The 22000-nt window shown below is 52.3% G+C and overlaps 1 protein-coding gene, 1 non-coding gene and 1 pseudogene across 2 annotated transcripts; 1 reads left to right on the top strand and 2 right to left on the bottom strand.

Moving 5' to 3' along the window:
• Positions 1-3183: 3183 nt before the first annotated feature.
• LOC138416111 (septin-6 pseudogene) lies at positions 3184-4467 on the bottom strand (annotated as a pseudogene).
• Positions 4468-8364: 3897 nt separating this feature from the next.
• Positions 8365-8436, bottom strand: TRNAC-GCA (transfer RNA cysteine (anticodon GCA)). The gene has a single exon. It is a non-coding gene; the product is annotated as a tRNA-Cys (tRNA).
• Positions 8437-16857: 8421 nt separating this feature from the next.
• ACTRT2 (actin related protein T2) lies at positions 16858-18265 on the top strand. The gene has a single exon (XM_069544426.1). The coding sequence runs from the start codon at positions 17045-17047 to the stop codon at positions 18176-18178; it is 1134 nt and encodes a 377-aa protein (XP_069400527.1). The 5' UTR covers positions 16858-17044; the 3' UTR covers positions 18179-18265.
• The last annotated feature ends 3735 nt before the right edge of the window (positions 18266-22000 follow it).

The raw sequence follows: 22000 nt of genomic DNA, 5'->3' as shown, positions 1-22000 counted from the left end.
TTATGGCTTTCCTTGGGGCCTCCTCCTTCAGAAGCCCAGGCCACCTGGCCACGTTTTGCAGAGAGGACCCTCCCTGACTGTGGGTGCACAGAGAAGGGGCTGAAGGCTAGGGGACCTGAGCCCTGGGGCTTCTGGCTGCTCCAGCCCAGTCCAGCCCTGCCCCGAAGGCCTGGCTGCCCATCCCCACCCCTCGCCCACTGGCATCAGATGTGGTCCTTCTTCTGACTTAAATCCATCAGATCAGGGCTGATGGGGAAACATCCCGAATTCAAGAGCCAGTGTTTGTCTATGGCGAGCAGAGAACTGGGAGGGCCAAGTCCCTCCTGCCCCAGGCCTCTGCCTACTCTGCCCCTCGTATTGCTCCCTTGCCATGCTGGAACGTTCTGCAGCCAGGCCCCCATGGCGCCCTCTGCCTAGCCTCTGGGGTCTCAGCTCAGTGGGGACATTCCTGACCACCTGTCCCTCTGCCCAGTCCGTCTCCAACTGTTTCCTATTCTTCATGGCACGTACCCGGCTCTGACACCATCCAGACAAGTATGTGTTACCTTGCCCCTGCCCACCCCACTGCCCACCGAGTGTCCCCAGCAAACTCAGCCAGGCACTCGATACACCCTGGTGGAGTGTGAGGCCAAGGTGGGGACACTGGGCTCATCCACACTAAACCTTTGAAACAGCATCTTCAAAGATTTGGGCCCTGAAGGACACAGGAAGGAGCGGCACAAACCGTCGCTCTCCCCCCCGCATGGCAGGCTCTGTCCCAGGTTCCTGGCACCCGCCAGGCTCCCATAGCTCTCCGTCTGGCTGTTTCAGGCTAAGGGAGCTGCTGCTGATAACTTGGGAACGTGGTGATAAGGGCCGAGCGTGGGTAACGCTTACCGCCCAGCTCTTGTGAGAACCGCGGGTACACTGGGGCTGTGTCAAGTGTCTGCCACAGGGTTTCCAGGGGTCCCTCTCCTGGGAGTCTGGGCAGACAAGTGGGGTATGGGGGATGGGTGGTTTCCATTTTTAGGATGAATTCCCTTCTGGAAAGCTGCAGGCATGTCTTTGGCACGGATGCCCAGCCGGCCTCGCCGAGGCTCACGTTCCCCCTTTGCCTGCCTCCTTAGGCCGGGATGGGGAGGGCACTTGCAATCAGAGCTGCTCCACGTTTGGGGTTTCTTTGAGGAAAACACCAGCCAGACCAGCAGTGAACATGCCCACCCCAGGGAGCTTAGGACTCTGAACCGATGTCTGTGAGCTGGGTGCAGGCAGGTGGGGCAGCCAGGTTTGCAGACACAAATTCATGCCCAGTTAAATTTGAGCTTCAGATAAACCAGAGAAAATGCCTTTGCAGGCAGGTCCTACACATGCAGCAACCCATCTCTGACAACAGGCTATGGTCAGAAAACCCACACACGGACGAACCCCTGATTCACCAGCCACGTTGGGCAGTGCCAGGAAGGCTGCTCAGGAGTGGTCCTGGACAGCACTGTCCACAGACCTCCATGCCCTTGTGGGCCAGCCTGGCAGCCACCAGCTGCACGTGGCTACTGCTCAGTGGCCTGGGGCCCTGCGAGTGTGGGCGGACATGGTCACAGGAGGCTGCGGCTCCCCTGCTGGACAGTGTAGTGGAGGGGGAAACCAGGAGGCCCCTTTGAGTCTCTGGGAGTTCGGAGGAAATTCTCTCCAAGCACCCCAACCATGAGGAGCCCAAGGAAGGCGAGCATGGGGAGCAAGGTGAGCCAAGGGAGAGTAGGGAAGGGAAGGCAGGGTCGGCTGTCTCTGGACACAGTCTGGACACAGTCTAGGCGGGGATTTATTCAGACTGAAGGACGGAAGCGGTGAGGACACCGGTTGATCCTTTCCCGTCTCGGGCAGTGGGTCTGGCCAGGTGCTCACGGTGTCTACCAGCCCGGCTGTGTTTCCTGAGCAGTAAGGGATTATCAGCCCTGAGGGAGGTGGGCAGACAAAACACCAGAGAAGGGGGCTCAGGCCTGCAGTTTTCTCTGTGTTGGGTTAGGAAATCCCAGGTAGTTCGAGCCCAACTCCACCTACTCAAATTCATGCCCACCAAGACCTCAGACCTGCAACGCTGGCTCTGCCCAGAGAGGCCGCTCCTGAGCACCCTGGAGGGTCTACCCCCGCCACCCCCGCCTTTTTTTTTTTTTTTTTTGAGCATTTCTTTGAATTTTATTGAAAATTGACATGGACATTAGAAAGATATCAAGCTAAATAGTGCTGGGTTTGGGTTGTTTCTCCTGGCGAAAAAAGCCCCAGAGGAGCAATGACTGGTCACATTTCTGAGCAAAAAGAACAAAGGAGAAGAAAGGAAGAATGAACACAGATTCTGGAAAACATGCAAAGAGGCTCTCTCAGGAGACACGGGACAGTAGAATGGCAATGGTTGTAGGGCTATATGGGGATGGGCACACTCAAATGGTATTTCAATGCAAGTTAAACCAACAAATTCAGGGCAGATTTATCAACATCAAAGCTCTCCCTCCAGGTCCCACATTGAGCAGAAACCTCTCTCAAAACCCCAACTGGCCTTGGAAGGCTGAATGGAGTAATTTTGCTCTCACTAAGCTTAAACTCCCCATCTCTCCTTTCTTCATCTCTTCTTTCCTTTCTCCACCTGAATGGTAGTAGATCCACTCACCCCTCTTGCTGAGGGGGTCTGCAGAAAGTCTGTGAATGCTGAAGAAGATATGAATGTTGCTTGACTTTCTCATCCATATTTAGAAGTGTTTAATAGCAGCTGTAGACAATCAGCCCATTGAACCGGAGAATTGGTGTTTGAAAGGAAAAACAGAAAACTTAAATGAAAAACTTGCAGGCAGTACTTTCACACCCACAGCTGAGCTCTCCTGTCTCAGTCACTTACACTTGGGTAAGTCATCCTGCAATTGTCTCTCTGAGGTTACACTGGGTCCATTCTCCAGCTCGGATGGATCTTTCCCTGCCTTATTAGATTAGGACAAGACACTTCCATTTAAAATTCCATGTAAGTTGGAAGAGAGCTTCTTGCCTGGACACATGAACACTTGTTAAAGAGTGTGTGTGTGTGTGTGTGTGTGCATGCACACCCAATTTGGAGGGAGAAGGTATTGGTTGGTTTCTGGTTTGAGACGATATGGAACCCTAACTCTTCTGTAATGGGAGTCTTCTCCTTTAGACTTAGTGCAGCTGCTGAAGACAAGATTATTAAAAGTTTTTCTTCTCTTTGCCTCTTTTCAGAGTCTGTGAGCCTCCAACCTGGGAGCCCTGGAACTGGAGCAGCTTGGCTGTCGTCCTTCTCTGTTTGACAGCATCCACTTTGTCATCCAGGGATTTCTTATCCTCCAGCTTCTTCTTCCCATCCTGGTGTAGTTTCTTCAGACGGTCAAGCTTCTAATGCAGCTCTGTCTCTGCCTCTCTAAGTTCAGCTTCTTTCTCTTTGACTGTCTGGACGAAAACCTGCCTCATCTCCTCTTCTTTTTTTTTGGAGCTCCTCTAGCAACTCATTCGTTTTGGCCTCACATGTCTGCTATAAACGGAACGGTTTGCCGCCAGGGTCGGTGTCCCTGAAGCCCATCTCCTCCGGCTTACAGCAGCGCTACAGCTCACAGCGCAGGCCGGGGGTCTGCTCCTGGAGATCCTCCATGTTGACTCAGATCAGCATATCCTGCAGCTTCACAAAGTCACAGTGGGCTTCATTTTCCACTTGCACCGGGCCCCAGGGATACCACCACAGTTTCATCATCTTCTTAGCTATCTTTATTTCTTTTGTGCTGCCCATGACAGCAAATGGCAGGTGGGCGTTCATGGTTCTGTTGATCTCTGCTGCTGACTTGTCATCTGTAGGGAATTGGTAGATCTCGACTCCGCTGCTGACAAGCTTGCTGGTGATTTTGATTTTGAACTTGGTTAGCTCACTCTTAGAAATGGCATCTGATTTGATGACGCTGGGGATGATGTTCCCCTTACTGTCCAGCTTCTTCAGAGTCACTAGGTCCAGAGACTTCAAGGAATGACCCATGGCGGCGATGAAGTACAAGCAGGCATGGATGTGAGAATCATGGTAGGTGTTCAGTGCCCTGCAGATCTTCAGCTCCTCCTACAGGTAGGCCTCAGACTGGGCCTCGATGAATTCCACGATGGGCTCGTAGCTGTCCTCCTTGTTGATCTGGTCCCTGAAGCCCACCATGTTAACAACTGGCAGCTTTAGCCCCATGTTGCTCTCTTGAAGGTCATAGGTATTGGACTGGAGCTGGACACCCGGCCGTGTGCGGGTGGCTGGCTCCCCCTCAACCTTGGTGTTGAACAGGGTGTCCATGAGGGTGGACTTGCCCAAACCTGTCTCTCCAACGCACAGGATGTTGAAGCAGAAGCCCTGGCTGACTGACTTATTCACCAGCTGGTCGGGCAAGCTGTCAAACCCCACATGTCTAGCCAGGGGACCATTCGGCAACCTTGACCCACCTGGCCAGCTATATCAGTCACTGCCATCGCTCCTGCGTCTACCAGGGCTGCCACGGGTGCCGTCACAATGAAAGCTAGAGCATAGGAAACAGCCAGGGTCTCCCTCTTGAAGGGCCCATAATGTTTATTTCTACAGAAATCTTGTCTGAGCCCCTGGCAGCCTAGATCTGTGTGGCTGGTTGCCTAGAGTCTGACACTGCTGGGAGACAGTGAGATGTGACGTGGGACTGAGACGGTTTGGGGGGACTACCTCCCTCTCCTGAGAGTGCCTCCAAGATGCTCCAGGGCCTCTGCCACCCAAGCCAGAGATGAATTCTGACAGGAGAGGGTGCCTTTTGGGTACCTTTTAAGAGAAGGTCCCATAGATTCTCTTAAAAGAAAAAGAAAGGTAAGTCAGGACTGGGGAAATGGGTCACTTTAGAAAGGCAAGCTGGTGAGTGTTTTGTCCCCATGACATTCTGAGACTGTGGGAAAGCTGCTGAGAAATGTGTCCATTGGCTCCGGGTGCCTGCAGCCACTTCCAAACAGCTCCTGGAAAGACTGCAGCTCACATAGGGGATGCTTTTTATCACCAGTCATGACACCTGTGTGCGTGTGTGCTCAGTCATGTTTGATTCCGTGCGACCCCTTGGACTGTAGCCCTCCAGGCTCCTCTGTCCACAGGATTTCCCAGGCAAGAATCCTGGAGCGGGTTGCCATTTCCTCCTCCAGGGGATCTTCTCTACCCAGGGATCGAACCTGCATCTCTTGTGTCTCCTGCATTGGCACCTGTGTTTATGTAACGCCAACAGATGGAGGCATGTTGTAACTACACAACTACACAATTGCTACACAACTCAGACCTCTGACATCATCTTGTGAATCTTCCCCGGACTTGTAACAAAACACCAAAACGTGGGGGCAGGGACTTAAAACAGTAGAAATCTGCTCTCTCACAGTCTGGAGGCTGGAATTCTGAATCCAGCTGTGGTCAGGGCTGGGTACTTCTGGAGGCTCTGAGGGACTACCTGCCTCAGGTCTTTCCTAGCATCTGGTGGGGTCACAGTCCTCAGCTTGTAGACATGTCACCCCTGCTTCGGTCATCATGCGTCTCTCCCTGTGTGTCTCTGGTTTTGCTTCTTCCTAGGACATCAATCATTGGAATTCGGGTCCTTTCTAACCCAAGATGATCTGATTGCATCTGCAGAGCCTATTTCCAAACAGTCATATTCTGAGGTTCTGGGTGGCCTTGAATCTTGGGCCAACACTGACACAACACACTGTTCGCACATCCTTCAGAACTGAGCGTGGGTTCTCTGGCCAGTCTCAGCCTCCTATCCAGCCTCTTGGGATCATCTCCTGGTGGCCCTGGTTGTCTTCCTGATGTGTGGGTGAGGCTGGCTGGGGGTGATGCGGAGTGGGGGCTCCATCCTCAAATGGGCCTCAGCCTCCTACTGTGACAGGGACCACGCCATGAGGCCCCAGAGGATTTGCAGGGGTGGCGTGGGGGACCGCGACTGCATCAAGATGCTTCCATCTAGAAATCTGAGCTGTGGGGAGGGACGAGCATCGTCAGAGAAGGGGCTTGTGAGGAAGCAACCTCGCCATGGACAAAAATCCTTTCACCTGGAGTCAAAACTCCAGGAGAGGATAAATCGTGTTCCCCCCTTGTCTGGCTTCAGCACCGATGCCACTTGCAGTATGAAAAATGCTGGTGAGCGGGCTGGAAGCAGCACATGGTAAAAAGGTTAGTCCCAAACTTCGGGCTCCAGCCTGTCACCCTGCCCCCACCCGGAACACAAAGCCTTTTCTTTCTCCAGCTGGAAATGCGCACGGCCCATGAATGCAAAGAGCTCTTTCAACATTAGATTTTAAATTATTTGAATTAAATCTGGGATCCTTCCGGGCCCTGTGCGCTCCGGGTTATTTATCACTGGCTAAATGCAGAGGTCTGCCGGGCCTCTCCAGGGACGGCCCCCACTTAGACGCTGCCTCTGAAATGTTATAAACTATTTAAAACCGAAAGCTTGGCTGTGTCCGGCCTGGGCGGGGGGCGCGCACAGAGCCTGCTCTTCCGAGCTCTTCGGGAAAACGAGCGGCTCACCACTCTGCACACTTGTTCATTTGCTCCGCTTTTCCTCTGGGTAATCACTTTAATACACTTGAAAATAAACCTTGTCCCCACTGAGTCAGGGTGATTTTTTTTCCCCCTATTTAGCAAACATTGATTTTTTTTCCCTCCCCCCTGGTGTCCTGCCTGCATGAAGCTGACAAGCCTCCTTTGTTCCCGCGCCCCAGCCCCGCCCCCGCCACCCCCACCGCCCCAGATCTCTCTATGGGCGGTTCCAGCAGGGCACCGGCAGGGGGCGAGAGACCCCTTGTCTGAGGGCCACGTGGGTGAGGGGGTGCCAGGCAGCTCAGAGACTCCAGGGTCAGGAAGCAGGGGGTGGGGTGGGGTGTGGAGGGAAAGATGTCACCCTAGGTCCCCCGGGATGTCCTAGATCAGGAAGGAGCATTCTGAAGCAATAAGAAGCGGCCGTGTTAGTGTTTTACACAAGCTATGCTGCCAGGGAGGGGTCCAGAAGAGGCTGTGCCCAGCTGGGGTGCTCCTGCTGGTTGACTGTGTCCCCTGCTCTCCCAAAACAGCCACGCACTGCTTTCCATTAAACTCCATTAGTGCCCTGAGTGGCCAGCAGAAGGCAGCATCTCTGCTGAGCTGAGTGGGTCTGCACTGCCAGCCGGTGACCTTCCCTCCAGTCCTGGTGCTCCGGTCAGTGCCCAGGAGGGCAGCCTCCAAGATGGCCCTCAGTGACTCCTTCTCTAGGCACCCCTCCTTGCTCTACCCTGGGCTGACTCACTCTGACCAACAGGAACAGCAGGGGTAGTGATGAGACATCACCTCGAGATCAGCTTAAAGAGGATGATTCCGTCCTGGATGCCCACACCCAACTGCTTCACTAAGAGAATCCAGCTGCTGTGTCATGAGGCTTCTTGGGAGGGGGCCCAGGTGATGGTCTGAGGCCTGCTGACGACTGCATGGTGAACTGGGAACTGGAGCCCTTCTCACCTCCCCATCCACCCTTCAGATGTGACCACAGCCTGGCTGGCAGCTGAATGGCCATGTGATGAGGGCCCATGCCGTGGCTCCGGGTGAGCCACGCCCAGATTCCAGGCCCTGGAGCTGCGAGGCAAGACGTGTGTGCTGTGAAAGGCCTTCGGGTGTGGCCCTTTGTCCCTGCAGCTCCAGGAGACTGCCTGGCAGGAGCTGCCGATCTAAGAATGCCCTGCCTCTGATTTTCCATGTGGCAGCTTTCCAGCACCTGGACAGGAGAGCGACCCTTCAGGACTTGCTCCATCATCCTTCAGAAATGGTGCCTCAGAACTTGTCCTTTCCTTTCAGGCTGTTCACTTTACTGGCATAGAGTTGCCAGTAGTAACAGTAGTTTCTTACGATCCTTTGTATTTCTGTGGTGTCAGTTGTAACTTTTTTTTCATTTCTAATTTTATTGGTTTGAGTCTTTTCCTAAATGCCCATCGAGAGCTGAGTGAATGACGAAAGAAAATGTGGTGTATACACAATGGAGTATTACTCAGCCATTGAAAAGGATGAAATAATATGATTCGCAGCAGCATGGAAGGACCTAGACACTGTCACACTAAGTGAAGTCAATCAGTCAGAGAAAGACAAACGCCATGTGCCATCCCTTATATATGGACTCTAAAAATAGGATGTGAATGAGCTTATTCACAAAACAGAAACAGACTCAGACACAGCAAACAAACTTATGGTTACCATTTGGGATAAAGTGAAAGCGAAAGTGAAGTCACTCAGTCGTGTCTGACTCTTTGCGACCCTGTGGACTGTAGTCCACCAGGCTCCTCTGTCCATGGGATTCTCCAGGTAAGAATGCTGGAGTGGGTTGCCATTTCCTTCTCCAGGGGATCTTCCCAACCCGGGAATCGAACCCAGGTCTCCTGCATTGCAGGCAGACACTTTAACCTCTGAGCCACCAGGGAAGCCCATTTGGGATAGGTGGGGGGATAAACCAGGTGTTTGGGATTAGCATTGACACACTACTATATATAAAATAGATAATCAACAAGGACCTGTTTTAGAGCACAGAGAACACTATTCAATATTCTGTAATAACCTATAATGGAAAAGAATGTGTGTATATGGGTAACCGAATCACTTTGCTGTGCACCTGAAACTAACAGAACATGGTAAATCCACTCTATTCCAATATAAAATTAAAATTAAATCTAAAAAATGGGGCTTCCGACCCTGGCAGCTTCCCCCCCCCACACTGTAAACATGTGCAGTTGTCCCTGTGTGGTTCCAAGTTAGCGTCCAATCCTCGACCACACCATGGGGATGGAGAGGGGCATGTGGGGAATGACTGAGACTGCATTTATGATACTTTTTTAAAAATCTGAAAAACGTCAATAACTGAAAAATTCTTAAATGGGAAAGCCTCGTTAGAGATCGTTTGGAGGAATTCGGTCATTCGGATGACAGGTCACTAAGCAGCGCTGAGAAGGTCAAGGCCATGCTCCTCAGGCTTGGGGACAAGGGCACAACACTCTCCAGGGGAGGGCAGAATGGTGTGTGTGGCTGCATCTGTTTTCCAGAAAAAGCCTATTTCTGGGTGTTTCCAGATGCACTTGTGCCTGGAAAACATCTGGAAGATTTGGACCCAGCAGTGACTGTAGCCACATTTGGAGAAGCACCTGGATTGGCGGGGGTGGGTCCCTCCCAGGGGGCTCAGCAATAAAGAATCAGCCTGCCAGTTCAGGAGACGCAGGAGACGTGGGTTCGATCCCTGGATGGGGAAGAAATTGGCAACACACTCCAGTATATTTCCACTCCAAGAAATTCCATGGACAGAAGAGCCTGGCGGGTTACAGTCCATGGGGTTGCAAAGATTCGGCTATGACTGAGCACACACGTCGTCACTTCACATCGTGGGGAGGGGATGTGAGGAGGGGTCTTCCTCTGTCACTTTATAATGTCCGTCGCCTCAATGCTTCCATCAGTGGCTTGTTGCCTTTGGAGCAAAGCCAAAAGAATAAAAGCAAAAGGAACAGAGGACACGATGAGGCCATCACTCCTACCCCAGCCGAAGGAGCCTCTTGGGCTTGCCAAGCCATGACCAGAGGCTGGTTCCAAGGCTGTCTCTGGTCTGCCCACCTCTGCTGCTTCTAATGGTTGCAAGGCCATGGCCCCCTCCAAGAATATGCATCATCTGGAAGGGGACACGTTGGGGCCCTGAGGTTTCCAAGTCCCAGAGGAGAGGGGACAGCTCTGCCCAAAAGCCTGTCTGTGGTTCCTCTGGAGGTGGGTGAGGCTCCTGGCTGCCCCAGCCCCCTCCAATGCTGTCCTCCCCTCTGGCTGCCTCCTCTTCCCCTTCCCCTCTCCCCTCTGGCCTCCTGAGCAGAGACTCCTGCATCTCAGCACATTCAGGCCTCTCTCTCACCCTCCTCTGTCCAGGATGGAGGCAACTCCCACCTGCCCTGTAGTGAGATGAACCTGCCAGAAGGCTGTGCGGGCTGAGTTGCTGATGGCTTAGGCCCCAGCGACCTTGCCCGCAGAGCAATGCTCCTGCTCCCTTCTGTGGCAGGAGGAACAGGACGGCCCCTACTATTGGATGAATGTGTCCCTCCAGTTCCTATGTGGAAGCTCTGACTCCCAGTGCAATGGTATTTGGAGGTGGAGCCTTTGGGAGGCAATTAGGGCGAGGTAAGGTCAAGAGGGTGGGGACCCAGGATGGATTAGCACCCTTAGAAGAACAGGAAGAGACCCCGGAGTCAGCCTTCTCGGCCCTGTGGAGATACAGCAGGAGCCCGGGAAGCTGGACCCGACTGGATCTTGGACATCCAACCTCCAGGCTGTGTGGGGTAGGTGTCTGCTGTGGGAGCTGTCCAGCCTGGGGTATTCAGTCATGGCCACTGAGCTGTGAGGGCAGCATCGCCCCCCACCCTGCCCAGGTGGCAGTGCTGGGCCTCTGGACCACCCTGGTCTACGCCAGGAAGGCCAGCAAAACCGTGTCCACACTCCTGAGATGTGGGCTTGGGCCACTCAGCGTTTCAGATGGCCAACATGCAACTGACACCCCTATCAGGAAAGGTTGCCTCCCAGATCTGCTGAGATCTGTGGGTTCCTTGAAAAGCCCTGGATCTGTTGCAGGGAGGTGTGGGGGCTGTCCTGCTGGATCCAGAATGTGGGTCCCCAAAACCTCAGTCTTGGAGTTCCAGCCACACCTGTCCCAGGTGAGGGTCCACCTCTCTGTGTCTCCTGCCAGGTGGGGACTGGTCCCCTCCTGCTGGACACAGAGGTACATGTCCTCTGAGGCTGCAATTGGTTTCAGGGCATCAGCAGTCTAGACACTTACAAGGCTTGATGGGCCAGCCAGTCTCCGTGCGACCCCAGGTTCACTGCCCGCCAGCCACAGGTTTCCACCATGCTCAGGAGTAAATGTGGAGATAATGCAGCCTGATGGTAAACTCTCCACCCAACACTCCCACCTACATGAAGAGGCCAGTTGTTACTTTGGAAGGACATGATCAGCGACCTGTCACAGCAGCAAACAGGAGGTGACAATACGGTTGAGTAGGGAGACGATTAGAAAGGGGAGTGGGAGAAGTGCAGACATCGGGGGCCAGGGCTGGAGTGCAGGGGTGGGGGACTAGGGTGCAGGAGGCCAGCAGCCAGAGCAGTTCTCCCCTCCCACCTCCTGCACCTGCAACTAGAGGTGGCTGAAGTTCCAGGCTCTTGCCTGTCTTCCAGGTGGGGACCCCAGACTACCTGGCCCCTGGGAGCCCCTGGAGAAATGCTGGTGGTGCTGGGCTAGGAGCACCAGCAGGAGACTGTGGTCACACAGGGTGCCTCTGCAGGGGATCTGACCAGGCTGGCCTCCACTGAAGAGTCTGGAGGCCGGTTCTGATCCTCAGGGAGCCTGCTGCTGACTCTGCCCTGGGTGGAGGGCAGGGGGTGCTCTGGAGACCCCACCTAGATGGGGAGGGGAGCTGCCCCAGGTGAAGTCTGAGGTCCCTCCACATTCTCCCATCATCACTGCCCACCTCCACCTAGATGAGTGATGAACGAGGAAAGCCCTTGCCTTTGGAGCTGTGGACACACCCACAGGGTCCAACTATGACTGGTGACGAGTGACCAATCTCAGATACTCTCCCATAGCCCTGGGGCACTTGGCTCCTGAGCCAACAGCACCCCCAGTTCAATGCATGACCAAGAGCGTTTCTCTCTGAAATGCGAGAGAAACCCTATCACCCAAGAGCCCTTCAATGGGCTCCGGATGTGGGGGCTCTGCTTGGCCCCTCCCCAGGGCTCTGATGAAAGCTGCTGGGTTGGCCTGAGCAGTTGTGGCCAGGGAAAGTGAGGGTGAGAGGGATGGAAGCCTACGGGTCCCAGCGGGGAAGCACAGACCCCACAGAAGCGGCTCTGCGAGAACTCCAGCACACCGGCAGGATGTGGAGGATACAGACCACACAGGACAGTCAGACAAGGCATCATGTGAGAAAGTGGGCAGTTGGACATAGATACGCTCATCCTCCTTGGATTTTGAAATCGAAAAATCCCAAGGAGCATTCCAAGATATGAGCAAAGCGGGGTCACTTGTATTTAATATCTGCTTTGCAATGCTTTTCTTGTGTTTCCCAAATTTTCTGTCCATCTATCCATCAGCCCACCCACCCACCCACCTATCCATCATCTACCTAACCATCCATCCCATTTCAAGATTTTAAAAAAATATTAAGTGCTCAGGACCAGGGATCCATAAAGTGAAGGGCAAAAAGCAGAAAGAGTTAGTCACTCAGTCGTGTCCGACTCTTTGCAACCCCATGGACTGTAGCCTACCAGGCTTCTCTGTCCATGGGCTTTCCCAGGCAAGAACACTGGAGAGAGTGGGTTGCCATTTCCCTCTCCAAGGGATCTTCCTGACCCAGGGACAAAAAGCAGTGGTGGGGGTAATTGGTGGTCTGGCCTCAGACTTCCTCTCCCCTAAACAGATCTGTCTCACTTGACCACTTAGTGGGGTCTCCACTAAGCCATGCTGAAGTGGACAGCCCCACCAAGGGCTGCTTTACTAAGGTCCTCAGAGGATATCAGCTCGGGGCCAGTTCCTTCTTACTGCTTCACCAATACTGGCTTTCTTTAGTGCCATGTGACTGACGTCCAGTCCAGGTTAGCGAGCCAGCCTCATGGGAGTCTGAGAGAGGAGTGATCTTTGTTCCTTTCCCAGCTGGCTTGAAGAGAACGACAGAGCAGACAGGACTCCTGGGTGCCATACTGCAGCTCAAAGTTCACCAAGAAAGGAGGTGGACAGCAAGACCGGATGCACAGCTCAACTACTAAGAAGGGGAAGGTGGGTGGAAGGGCAGGAGGGAGGGGAGGAGGGAAGATAATTAAGCAGGAGACTGGGTGGATGAATGGATGGAGCTGGTGAATGAGTGGGTGGGTGGGTGAAAGGGTTGGTGGGTAGATGGATGGTGGATGGGGTAGGTGAATGGATAGATGGATGAAGAGTGGATGGTGAATTGGATGAATGGGTGGGCGAGTGAGTGGGTAGATGGATGGATAAATGGATGGATGGGTAGGTGAGTGGGTGAATGGATGGATGGGTGGGTGGCTGGATAGATGGATGGAGGGTGGATGGAAAAACGGATGGGTGGATAGGTGATACAATTTCCATCTAAGAGATTCAAAGGGACTAGTCTCCCAGGAAGAGTGCCTGGGTCTCTGGGCTCCTCTGGGAATGCCTGGGACAAAGCGGTGGAAGAGAAGTCATCCTTGGGCAGGGGGCTGTACTCCCACAAGCTCCCTCCAACACATCCACCATTCTCTTTCTCGCATAAGCAGTGACTGTCTTGCCATCTACAGAATCCTCCTGTTCCTTCAGGCTGGCAGCTGACCCTGGTCCAGACCTTCAGCAAGCAGGGTCTGGCCACCAGATGTCAGCCAGTTCTAATGAGCTCAGTCTGCTGGTCACTAATTGGCTAAGGCTCTGGGCACTGGTGACAGAAGAAATGAGGGATGACAGGACAGACAGGGGCCCTGGCCCAGGGCTCAGCTGGCCTAGGCTCAGTAGCCAGGGCAGTGAGCAGCAGGGTGCCCAGCAGATCCAGGGTTAGCCACTCCCAAGGTCTAATGCCTGGCAACTGCCCAAGCCTGCCCAGTTGCCGTCCAACTCCCATTGAGGGCACGGGCCATGTGGGGGCTGGGGGGCTGCTACTGGATGTGACCACTGGGGCAGAAACCAGAGCAAGCTTTCCTTCACAGGATGGAAGTGAGCCCTACAGAGTCACCATGGTGTGAGTCTTGCCTCACAGAGGGAGATGGAGTCGTGGCTGGTTCTCCCGTAAACTCAGTCAAGTGATTTATGAGGCATGGCTGGCATGGGTTGGGGACAGGGTGGCCCTGGACAGAGGCTTCTGACTGGAGCTGGAAGAGGGGCACCATTTGGGATTAATATCAAACCCAACCCCACCGTGACTGCTCAGAGCATTGCAGCCACTGAAGGGGCTGAGATAGCTGCGGCCATCCATGAGGACACGTGCACCAAGATACCCATGGCCCCTCCCTGACGTCCAGACCAGGGGGCTGGAGGGATGGGCGGCAGACAGAGAGGAGGAAGGAGGGCTTGATGGAGGCTTCTGGGTACCTGAGCAGCATGAGTTGGAATTTATCTCTGGAGGGGAGCTTGAAACCAGCAGAGCATCACGTAGCTCATAAACCACTGGTTTTCCCAGTGACCATATGGTGTCACCCCCCAGAGAGTAGCCTGCTTCTTGGCAGTGGGGTCTTCCTGTCTCTCTCCAGGTGATGGACAATCTGTCAGCAGGTCAGACACTTTCAACGGTGGAGACAGAAGCCTTCCCAGAGCCTGGGACCGCTGAAACAGCACACCCAGGAGTGCAACAGGGGAGTTGAGTTCCTGCTGTGGTCCTTTCAGTCACATGCACAGAGGCGAGTAATGCAGGGGTCCACTCTGCAAGGCATGTGGCCCCCAATTGTCATGACCATCATGGGTGGTCAGGAGTGAGAGAGTTTCAGGTCCAGGGAGGAGGGCTGTTTGACTCTCAGGCTCAGCCAGGGTCGGGGGAATGGGGAGTGAAAACATTTAGGAAGCGGGGTCCTGGATCTCCTTAGACAGCTTCGCTTGGAGACACGGCTTCAACGGCCGACCCAGCCTTCACAGCTCTCTCCTTGAGGGTCTGAGTTTGTCCGGGATGGGCAGGGGTGATGGAGGGATGTAGCACTGCCCACTACAGGTCTGGCACCAGTGCCACCTGCCTGGCACTGGTGGGAGGGCCTGGACCTGCCAGGCAGGCCATCATCGTGCACACTGGGCCTTTGGAGATGGTGTGGGCAGTGCGGTGTGTGTCTGTGGATCTGAACCAGGATGGGGTGCTGGCCTGGGCATCGCTATGCATCATGCTTGTCATGCATCCTCAGAACACCACCACCCAGCTGGTCAGTCCAAGCTCTCATGAGCATTTGTCCCCCCCACCCCCCGGCTCTGTTCCCCCACAAATGCCCACATCTCAGCCAGCCCTGGGCCCCCAGGACACAGCTTAGTCTTGGCATTTGACCTCTGCACACATCATGCTTATATCACCACCCATGTGGGCCACTTTTAGAGACAAAATCTAGAAATTTTGAGGTCACATTCCTGATTCAGCATGGAGTGTTTGGCAACAATGGGAAAGTTCTAGCAAAGCCTGAGAACCCGAGTGCACAGGGCTTTGTGACTCAAGCAGGTTGGAATCCCCAAGACACTGCATTCTCTGACCATTCTCAGCCCAGCAGCCTCCATGCACACAGGCTCCCTCAACATCAGAGCCTGCATCTTTGAGGTCCCCGCTGTTCTGGGCTGTGTGGCTGGGGGCGGGGCATCACGCACCATCAACCCCGCGTGTGTGTAATTCTGTCCTCAGGGGAGAATCTCAGTGACACTAAGTCTCTATTGATCCCTCCCAGGCTCAGCACTGGGGCGCCCACAAAGCTGGTCTACACAATGCATCTACAGCACACACCCACACTGTACATCAACACTGCATGTCTAACACCTATTTCCCTTTTTGCTGGTGGCGGTGGCAGGAGGGGTGCTTTCCTTATGGCTCAGCTGGTAAAGAATCCACCTGCAATGTGGGGGACTTGGGTTTGATTCCTGGGTTGGGAAGATCCCCTGGAGAAGGGAAAGGCTACCCACTCCTGTATTCTGGCCTGGAGAATTCCACAGACTGTATAGTCCATGGGGTCACAAAGAGTTGGACACGACTGAGTGACTTTCACTTTTGCTTCACTTAGAAGGGTCAGCAAGACACATAGAGAGGGCCACCCATGGATGTGGGGTCTGGAAGGGCGGTGGTCCCCTGGGAGAGCATTCTGAAAGGGGAAGGAGCTTGCGGAGGGGAGAGGGGCGGTGATTGTGGAAGTGACAGAATGTCAAGTCAGCATCCTGTTCACTAAGACTGGCTCCACCCTCATCAAGAAAAATTCAACCCTGGTTTCCAGGTCTGTGCTCCATTCCAGATTGTTCTCCCAGCTGGAACCAGCCCAGGGTGTGAGCGTGGGGCTATAGGAGCAGGTGGCCCCCATCCAGCCGCTCATGGGCTTGGCTAAACCTGCAGCCTTGCCAGCCTTGATGACCTGGTCACTTCTGACCATGCTTCAGTGGGCTTGGCCAACTGTGTCACAGACCACTCACTAACAGAGATGTCTCAGGCTTTGATCAGGGCTGCCTGGCCATGAAACCTCAGACCTCTGTCTTCACAGCTCAATGGATTCCCAACATCTCGACCACTGGATATTGTTTGTGACAGTGCTTCTGGGGCTGCAGAGGGCAAGGAGGGGCCCTGACATCAAACTAGAGCATGGCCACATGTGCCTGGAGAGAGAGCTATTAGGCCCAGAGGCCTCTGCTTAGCCAGCTACCCTGTGAGACAGGGTCAGGGCTCATGGGGCAAAGAAAAAAGAAATCTCCAAAAGCTTCCTGGAAGAGTCTGAATTCCAAAAGTACATACTGAGTGCCTGCGGTATTAGAGTCTTGGGCATTGCCCCTCCCACCTGGACCTGTGCCAGGTGCTTGGTCATCCCCTTTATCAAAGAGAAGTGTGTCTGTCACCCTCCAGACAGCAGCTCCCTCCAGACAGAGGGCCAGAGACACCAGTTTTATGGGCTGGCCCTGGCTGGGCTGCTCCACTGGCTCTAAGGCCAGCGAGTCGTAGACCTGCAAGAATGGCTAGCCTTCCTGTCTGGAGTCTCACCAGTTGAGGCAGGGAAGGTGTGTGCAGAGACTGGGCCCCCACCCCGAAAGGCCCTCTGATGTTGGCTGAAGACAATCGTTACCTTGGCTGGATTGTTACATGTGGGCCGTCATCCCTGAAAAGGCCTCAGCAGCCAGGCTTCCTGAGAGGAGAGTAGCTCTGCGAGGTGGGGATGGAGAGTTCTCGGGGACCGGCCTTCTGCTAGCCCTGCCTGGGAGACACCCCAAGACCGTGGAATCCTGTGCCTCGAAACTTCCAGAGGAGCCTCGTATGTCACAAAGTGGCCTGAGGGGCTTCCAGCTTATTTGGGGGGAGCGCAGATGAGGATGCTGCAGGCATGTTTGACCCGCACGTATTAGACTGCCCAGCAGTGATTTTTGACAATGGATCCGGGCTTTGTAAGGCAGGACTGTCTGGAGAGATTGGCCCCCGCCACGTCGTCAGCTCTGTCGTGGGACACCCCAAGTTTAAGACGCCTTTGACGGGGGCCAACCAGAAGAAGTACTTTGTAGGGGAAGAGGCCCTGCACAGGCACGAGATCCTTCACCTGCACTACCCCATTGAGCGTGGCCTGATCACAGGCTGGGAAGACATGGAGAAGCTCTGGAAGCACCTCTTTGAGTGGGAGCTGGGAGTCAAGGCCAATGACCAGCCGGTGCTCATGACAGAGCCCTCACTGAACCCCAGGGAGACCCGGGAGAAGATGGCCGAGTTGATGTTTGAGAGCTTCGATGTGCCTGCCTTCTACCTGTCGGACCAGGCCGTGCTGGCCCTCTACGCCTCGGCCTGCGTCACAGGCCTGGTGGTGGACAGCGGGGACGGGGTTACCTGCACTGTCCCTATCTTCGAGGGCTACTCCCTGCCCCATGCTGTCACCAAGCTCTATGTGGCAGGGAGGGACATCACGGAGCACCTCACCCGGCTGCTGCTGGCCAGCGGGAGGACCTTCCCGTGTGTGCTGGACAAAGCCCTGGTGGACGACATCAAGGAGAAGCTGTGTTATGTGGCCCTGGAGCCGGAGAAAGAGCTGGGCCGGAGGCCGGAGGAGGTTCTCCGTGAGTACAAGCTGCCTGATGGCAACATCGTTCCCATCGGGGACCAGCTGTACCAGGCGCCCGAGGCCCTGTTCTCACCTGAGCAGCTGGGCGTCCAGAACCCGGGCCTCTCCAAGATGGTCTCCTGCAGCATCACCAAATGTGACGCTGACATCCAGAAGACCCTCTATGGGGAGATTGTGTTGTCCGGTGGCACCACGCTCTTCCAGGGGCTGGATGACCGGCTTCTAAGGGAGCTGGAAAAGCTGGCCACCAAGGGGACCCCCATCAAGATCACGGCACCACCCGACCGCTGGTTCTCCACATGGATTGGTGCCTCCATCGTCACTTCCCTAAGCAGCTTCAAGCAGATGTGGGTCACCTCTGCAGACTTCAAGGAGTTTGGGACAACTGTGGTTCAGAGAAGATGCTTCTGAGGGGCCCTGAGTCCAGGGCAGCACTATAGGTGGGATGTGAGTTCACTGTGTGGCATCCTCAGGATGTTCAATAAAAGACAAGATGGTGCAGTGTTTGGCCATGTCAGGCTTGGTTCATTCTCGGGGCACCAGAAAAATTTCTGACCCTGGTAGGGAATCTCTTTTCAGTAGTTCCATCTCCTGGCCCCCTTTCTCCTGAGAAAGCCCTGGGTTATGAGTTGAGTGTCCTTACGTAGAGTTTGTGCCCAAAGCAAGGGCCCAGGGCTCCTGCCCAGAACCTGGAACCTGCATTTTAAACATGTGTCTTATGTCTGTCGGGGCTGAGAGGGGAAACAAGCAGGAATGCTGTGCTGTTCTGAGGTCACGAAATCCTCCTCTGAGATAGCACCACAGGGTTTACAGTCTGCCTAAACCTGGGACAGGCAGCTGAGTGAGGTGGAAACCCTTGCCTGGGTGGAAGGATTCAGGAAGGAGCAGAAATTGCCATCGGTTTACAGCTCTGTGAAGGTCCTCCTCCTAGTGGCAGTTTAAGAATCACTGGTTGATTATTGTGATGTTTCTGTTTACTTTCAAAGATGTTTATAGCATTGTTTGGGGGTAAATACTAGAGACAGAGTTAATGGCCATCAATAAAATCTCATTTGAATAAATTATGCATAGAAGGAATTGTTTCCACATTGATGGTGTGGAACCCTCTCAAAATGTTATTGGGAGAGAAGTAGAAAATAATAGAGATATCTTTATAAAGTGAATTCCCCCTTTTTTGATAAAGAAAGCCATAACACTTTAGCATGTATACCTGAGCAGGTTAGTATGTACAGGCATAAGTAAATATGTGTTTTCTGGGGTTATAAGCACATGGGAAAAAGAATGAAGGGCAGACACCATGTGATGGTGGGGAAGGAAGAAATGAGAGGTAGTAGAGGGGGAGAGGAAATCTTTCCTTTAGGAAATTTTACTAAAGAAATTCTGCTTGAATGAAATAAACCCATTTACCTAAATTGTGTGTGTTTGTGTATTTAATGTTTGCCTGGTATATCTTTTCCCATCCGTTTACCTTCAGATTACCTAGGTCATATTTGAAATGTGCATACAGTGTATCGGAAGATAGCACATAGTTGGATTGTGTCTGACTCTTTGTGACCCCATAGACTTTAGCCCACCAGGCTCCTCTGTCCATGGAATTCTCCAGGCAAGAATACTGGAGTGGGTAGCCATTCCCTTCTTCAGGGGATCTTCCTGACCCGGGGATGGAACCCAGGTCTCCTGCATTGAAGGCAGATTCTTTATCATCTGAGTCACCAGGGAATCCCACTTTTAAAAATCCACCAATATCTATTTTTTAAATAATAATTGGTATATGTAGATGTTACATGTAGGTGGTTTGCATTTAAGGTCCATCTCAAGTCTGCTGTTTCATCATTTTGTTTCCTCTTTATTTTTTTCTTACCTTTGAAACCGTGTCCCATAGGGTTAAAAGAAACATGACTGGCAGAAATTATTGAGCTTGTCTTAGAGCTTGTTAAAAACCCCTCTGCTTGCAGCCTGCCTTCACTTAATTATTATATTGCAAACTGCATGCCCTCCAAGCTTCAGGTAGCCCAAACTATAAGATATTTGCCTTACTTGTTTGCCAGGAGCTTTGAGTCAGCTGTGTCTAATTCAAGGTTGAGCCAGCTAAGACTTGTTGGGACCACTGACCCTAAAACTAGGCCTAAGTAGGTGTCCTACAAAGAACTTTTTGACATCAGAGGGGCAATACCTCCCCCTCATATCCTGCTAAGCTCTGATATTTTTGAATATGCATCCCATGAGGAAGCAGGTAACTCAGATACACCTGCACAGAGCTCTGGTTACAACCTTTCCAGGCACCTTTCCTCACACTTAAGACCACCCCACTTCTCTATCCCGCAAATATCTCAAGCCCCTGGCCTTTGTGGGGAGGGGCGGGGGAGGAATCTGAGACTGGTTCTCCCATGTCCTCACTTGGCTGCCTTGTGAATAAACCCTTTCTTGGTTGCAAACTTCAGCATCTCTGCATTTGACTTGCTGTGAATTGGGCAAATGATCCTGCTTCAGTAACCCCTTCTTGCAAGTTACTTGAACGTTTTTGGGGGGTTCCATCTCTATTTATTCCATATTTATTTATGGCTGTGTATTGATTTTTTAGTGGTTGTTCTGAGTAAACACCACCCCCCTCCTGGTATTATATTTTACTCCTCTTGGAGTAAAGTGTATTTAGGTCTCCTTACCCACCCAACTTTTAAATAGAATTGTTTTTTCTTCAACCATAAAATGATTTCAGAAATTCAAGAGAATAGTCTAATATGATTACTGCTATTTTCACTCAATCCCACGTTCTTTTGCCCTTTCTGGAGTTCCAAGCCATTCTTTGTAGGAACTTCCCTTAGCAGTTCTTTTAGGGTAGGTTTGCTAGCAACAAATTCTCTTAGTTTGCCAACATTTGAGAGTGTCTTTACTTCCCCATCACCCCTAAAGGATATTTTCACTGGATATAGAATTCACAGCCATTTTCTTTTAGCACTTGAAAAATATGGTGCTGGTTCATTCTCCATCACCTCTGTGGGTTTGAGATCAGAAATCTTATTATTTGATTGGTGTTTCCCTTCAGGTAATTTTTCTCTGGCTACTTTTAAGAGTGTTTCCATTATCTTTAGTCTTCAGGAGTTTAGCTGCGGTGTGTTTTGACGTGGATTTCTTTGGATTTATCCTGTTGTTGTTGTTCAGTCATTAAGTCCTGTCTGACTCTTTGTGAGCCCATGGACTATAGCATGCCAGTCTTCCTTGTCCTTCACCATCTCCTGAAGTTTGCTCAAACTCATGTCCATTGAGTCGGTGATGCTATCTAACTATCTCATCCTCTGTCACCCCCTTCTCCTCCTGCCCTTAATCTTTTTCAGCATCAGGGTCTTTTCCAATAAGCCAGCTCTTTGAATCAGGTAGCCAAAGTATTGGAACTTCAGCATCAGTCCTTCCAATAAATATTCAGGGTTGATTTCCTGTAGGATTGACTGATTTGATCTCCTTGCTGTCCAAGGGACTCTCAAGAATCTTCTCCAGCACCACAGTTCGAAAGCATTGATTCTTCAGTGCTCAGCCTTCTTTATGGATTTATCATTTGGGGGATTTATCCAGCTTCTTGAACCTGCAGCCTTGTCTTTTGTCAAACTTGGGAAAATTTGTGCTATTATTTCTTCTAATATTTTTGTGGTCCTATTTTCTCTCCTTCTGGGTCTCAATTTTTTTCTTTTCTGTCCATAGGCCCCTTCCTTCATTATTTTCAAGTTTACATTCTGTGTTTTCAGATTGAATAAATTCTCTTCACTCATCCTGAAAGTTTCTGATTCTATCCTCTGCTATCGCACTATTTTTGAGTCTTTCCGACACATTTTTTATTTGAGTTGTGTTTTACAGTTTGATAATTTCTGCTTGGTTCTCATCTTATAACTTCTAATTCTTTACTGAGAGTTTCCAGTTTTGTATTTGTCTCAAGGGAATTCGTCATTGCCTGCTGAAATGTTTTTATGATGGAGGCTTTAAAACCTTTACCCAGATAACTCCAACATCTGCTCCGTCTCCATCTGCTCCGACAATCACATCTGCTGATTGTCTTTTCTCATTCACATTATGATTTTCCTGGTTCTTAGTATGATGAGTGATTTTCTGTTTTACCCTGAAAATTTTAATGAGCCTCTGGATCCTATTTAATCTTTTTGTAGCATGCAATCACTCCTGTGGAGGTGAAGTGTGAGGGCTGAGTGGGTGGGTGGGTGGGGCCCATGGATATCTCCCCATCAATGG

The sequence above is a fragment of the Ovis canadensis genome, chromosome 12, assembly GCF_042477335.2.
Source record: "Ovis canadensis isolate MfBH-ARS-UI-01 breed Bighorn chromosome 12, ARS-UI_OviCan_v2, whole genome shotgun sequence".
NCBI classification, from domain to species: domain Eukaryota; kingdom Metazoa; phylum Chordata; class Mammalia; order Artiodactyla; family Bovidae; genus Ovis; species Ovis canadensis.
This window is presented reverse-complemented; position numbering and strand designations above follow the sequence as displayed.

What these genes read in the sequence shown, in the direction of transcription:
- ACTRT2 (XM_069544426.1), top strand. Translation starts at nt 17,045, where the DNA reads ATGTTTGACCCGCACGTATTAGACTGCCCAGCAGTGATTTTTGACAAT.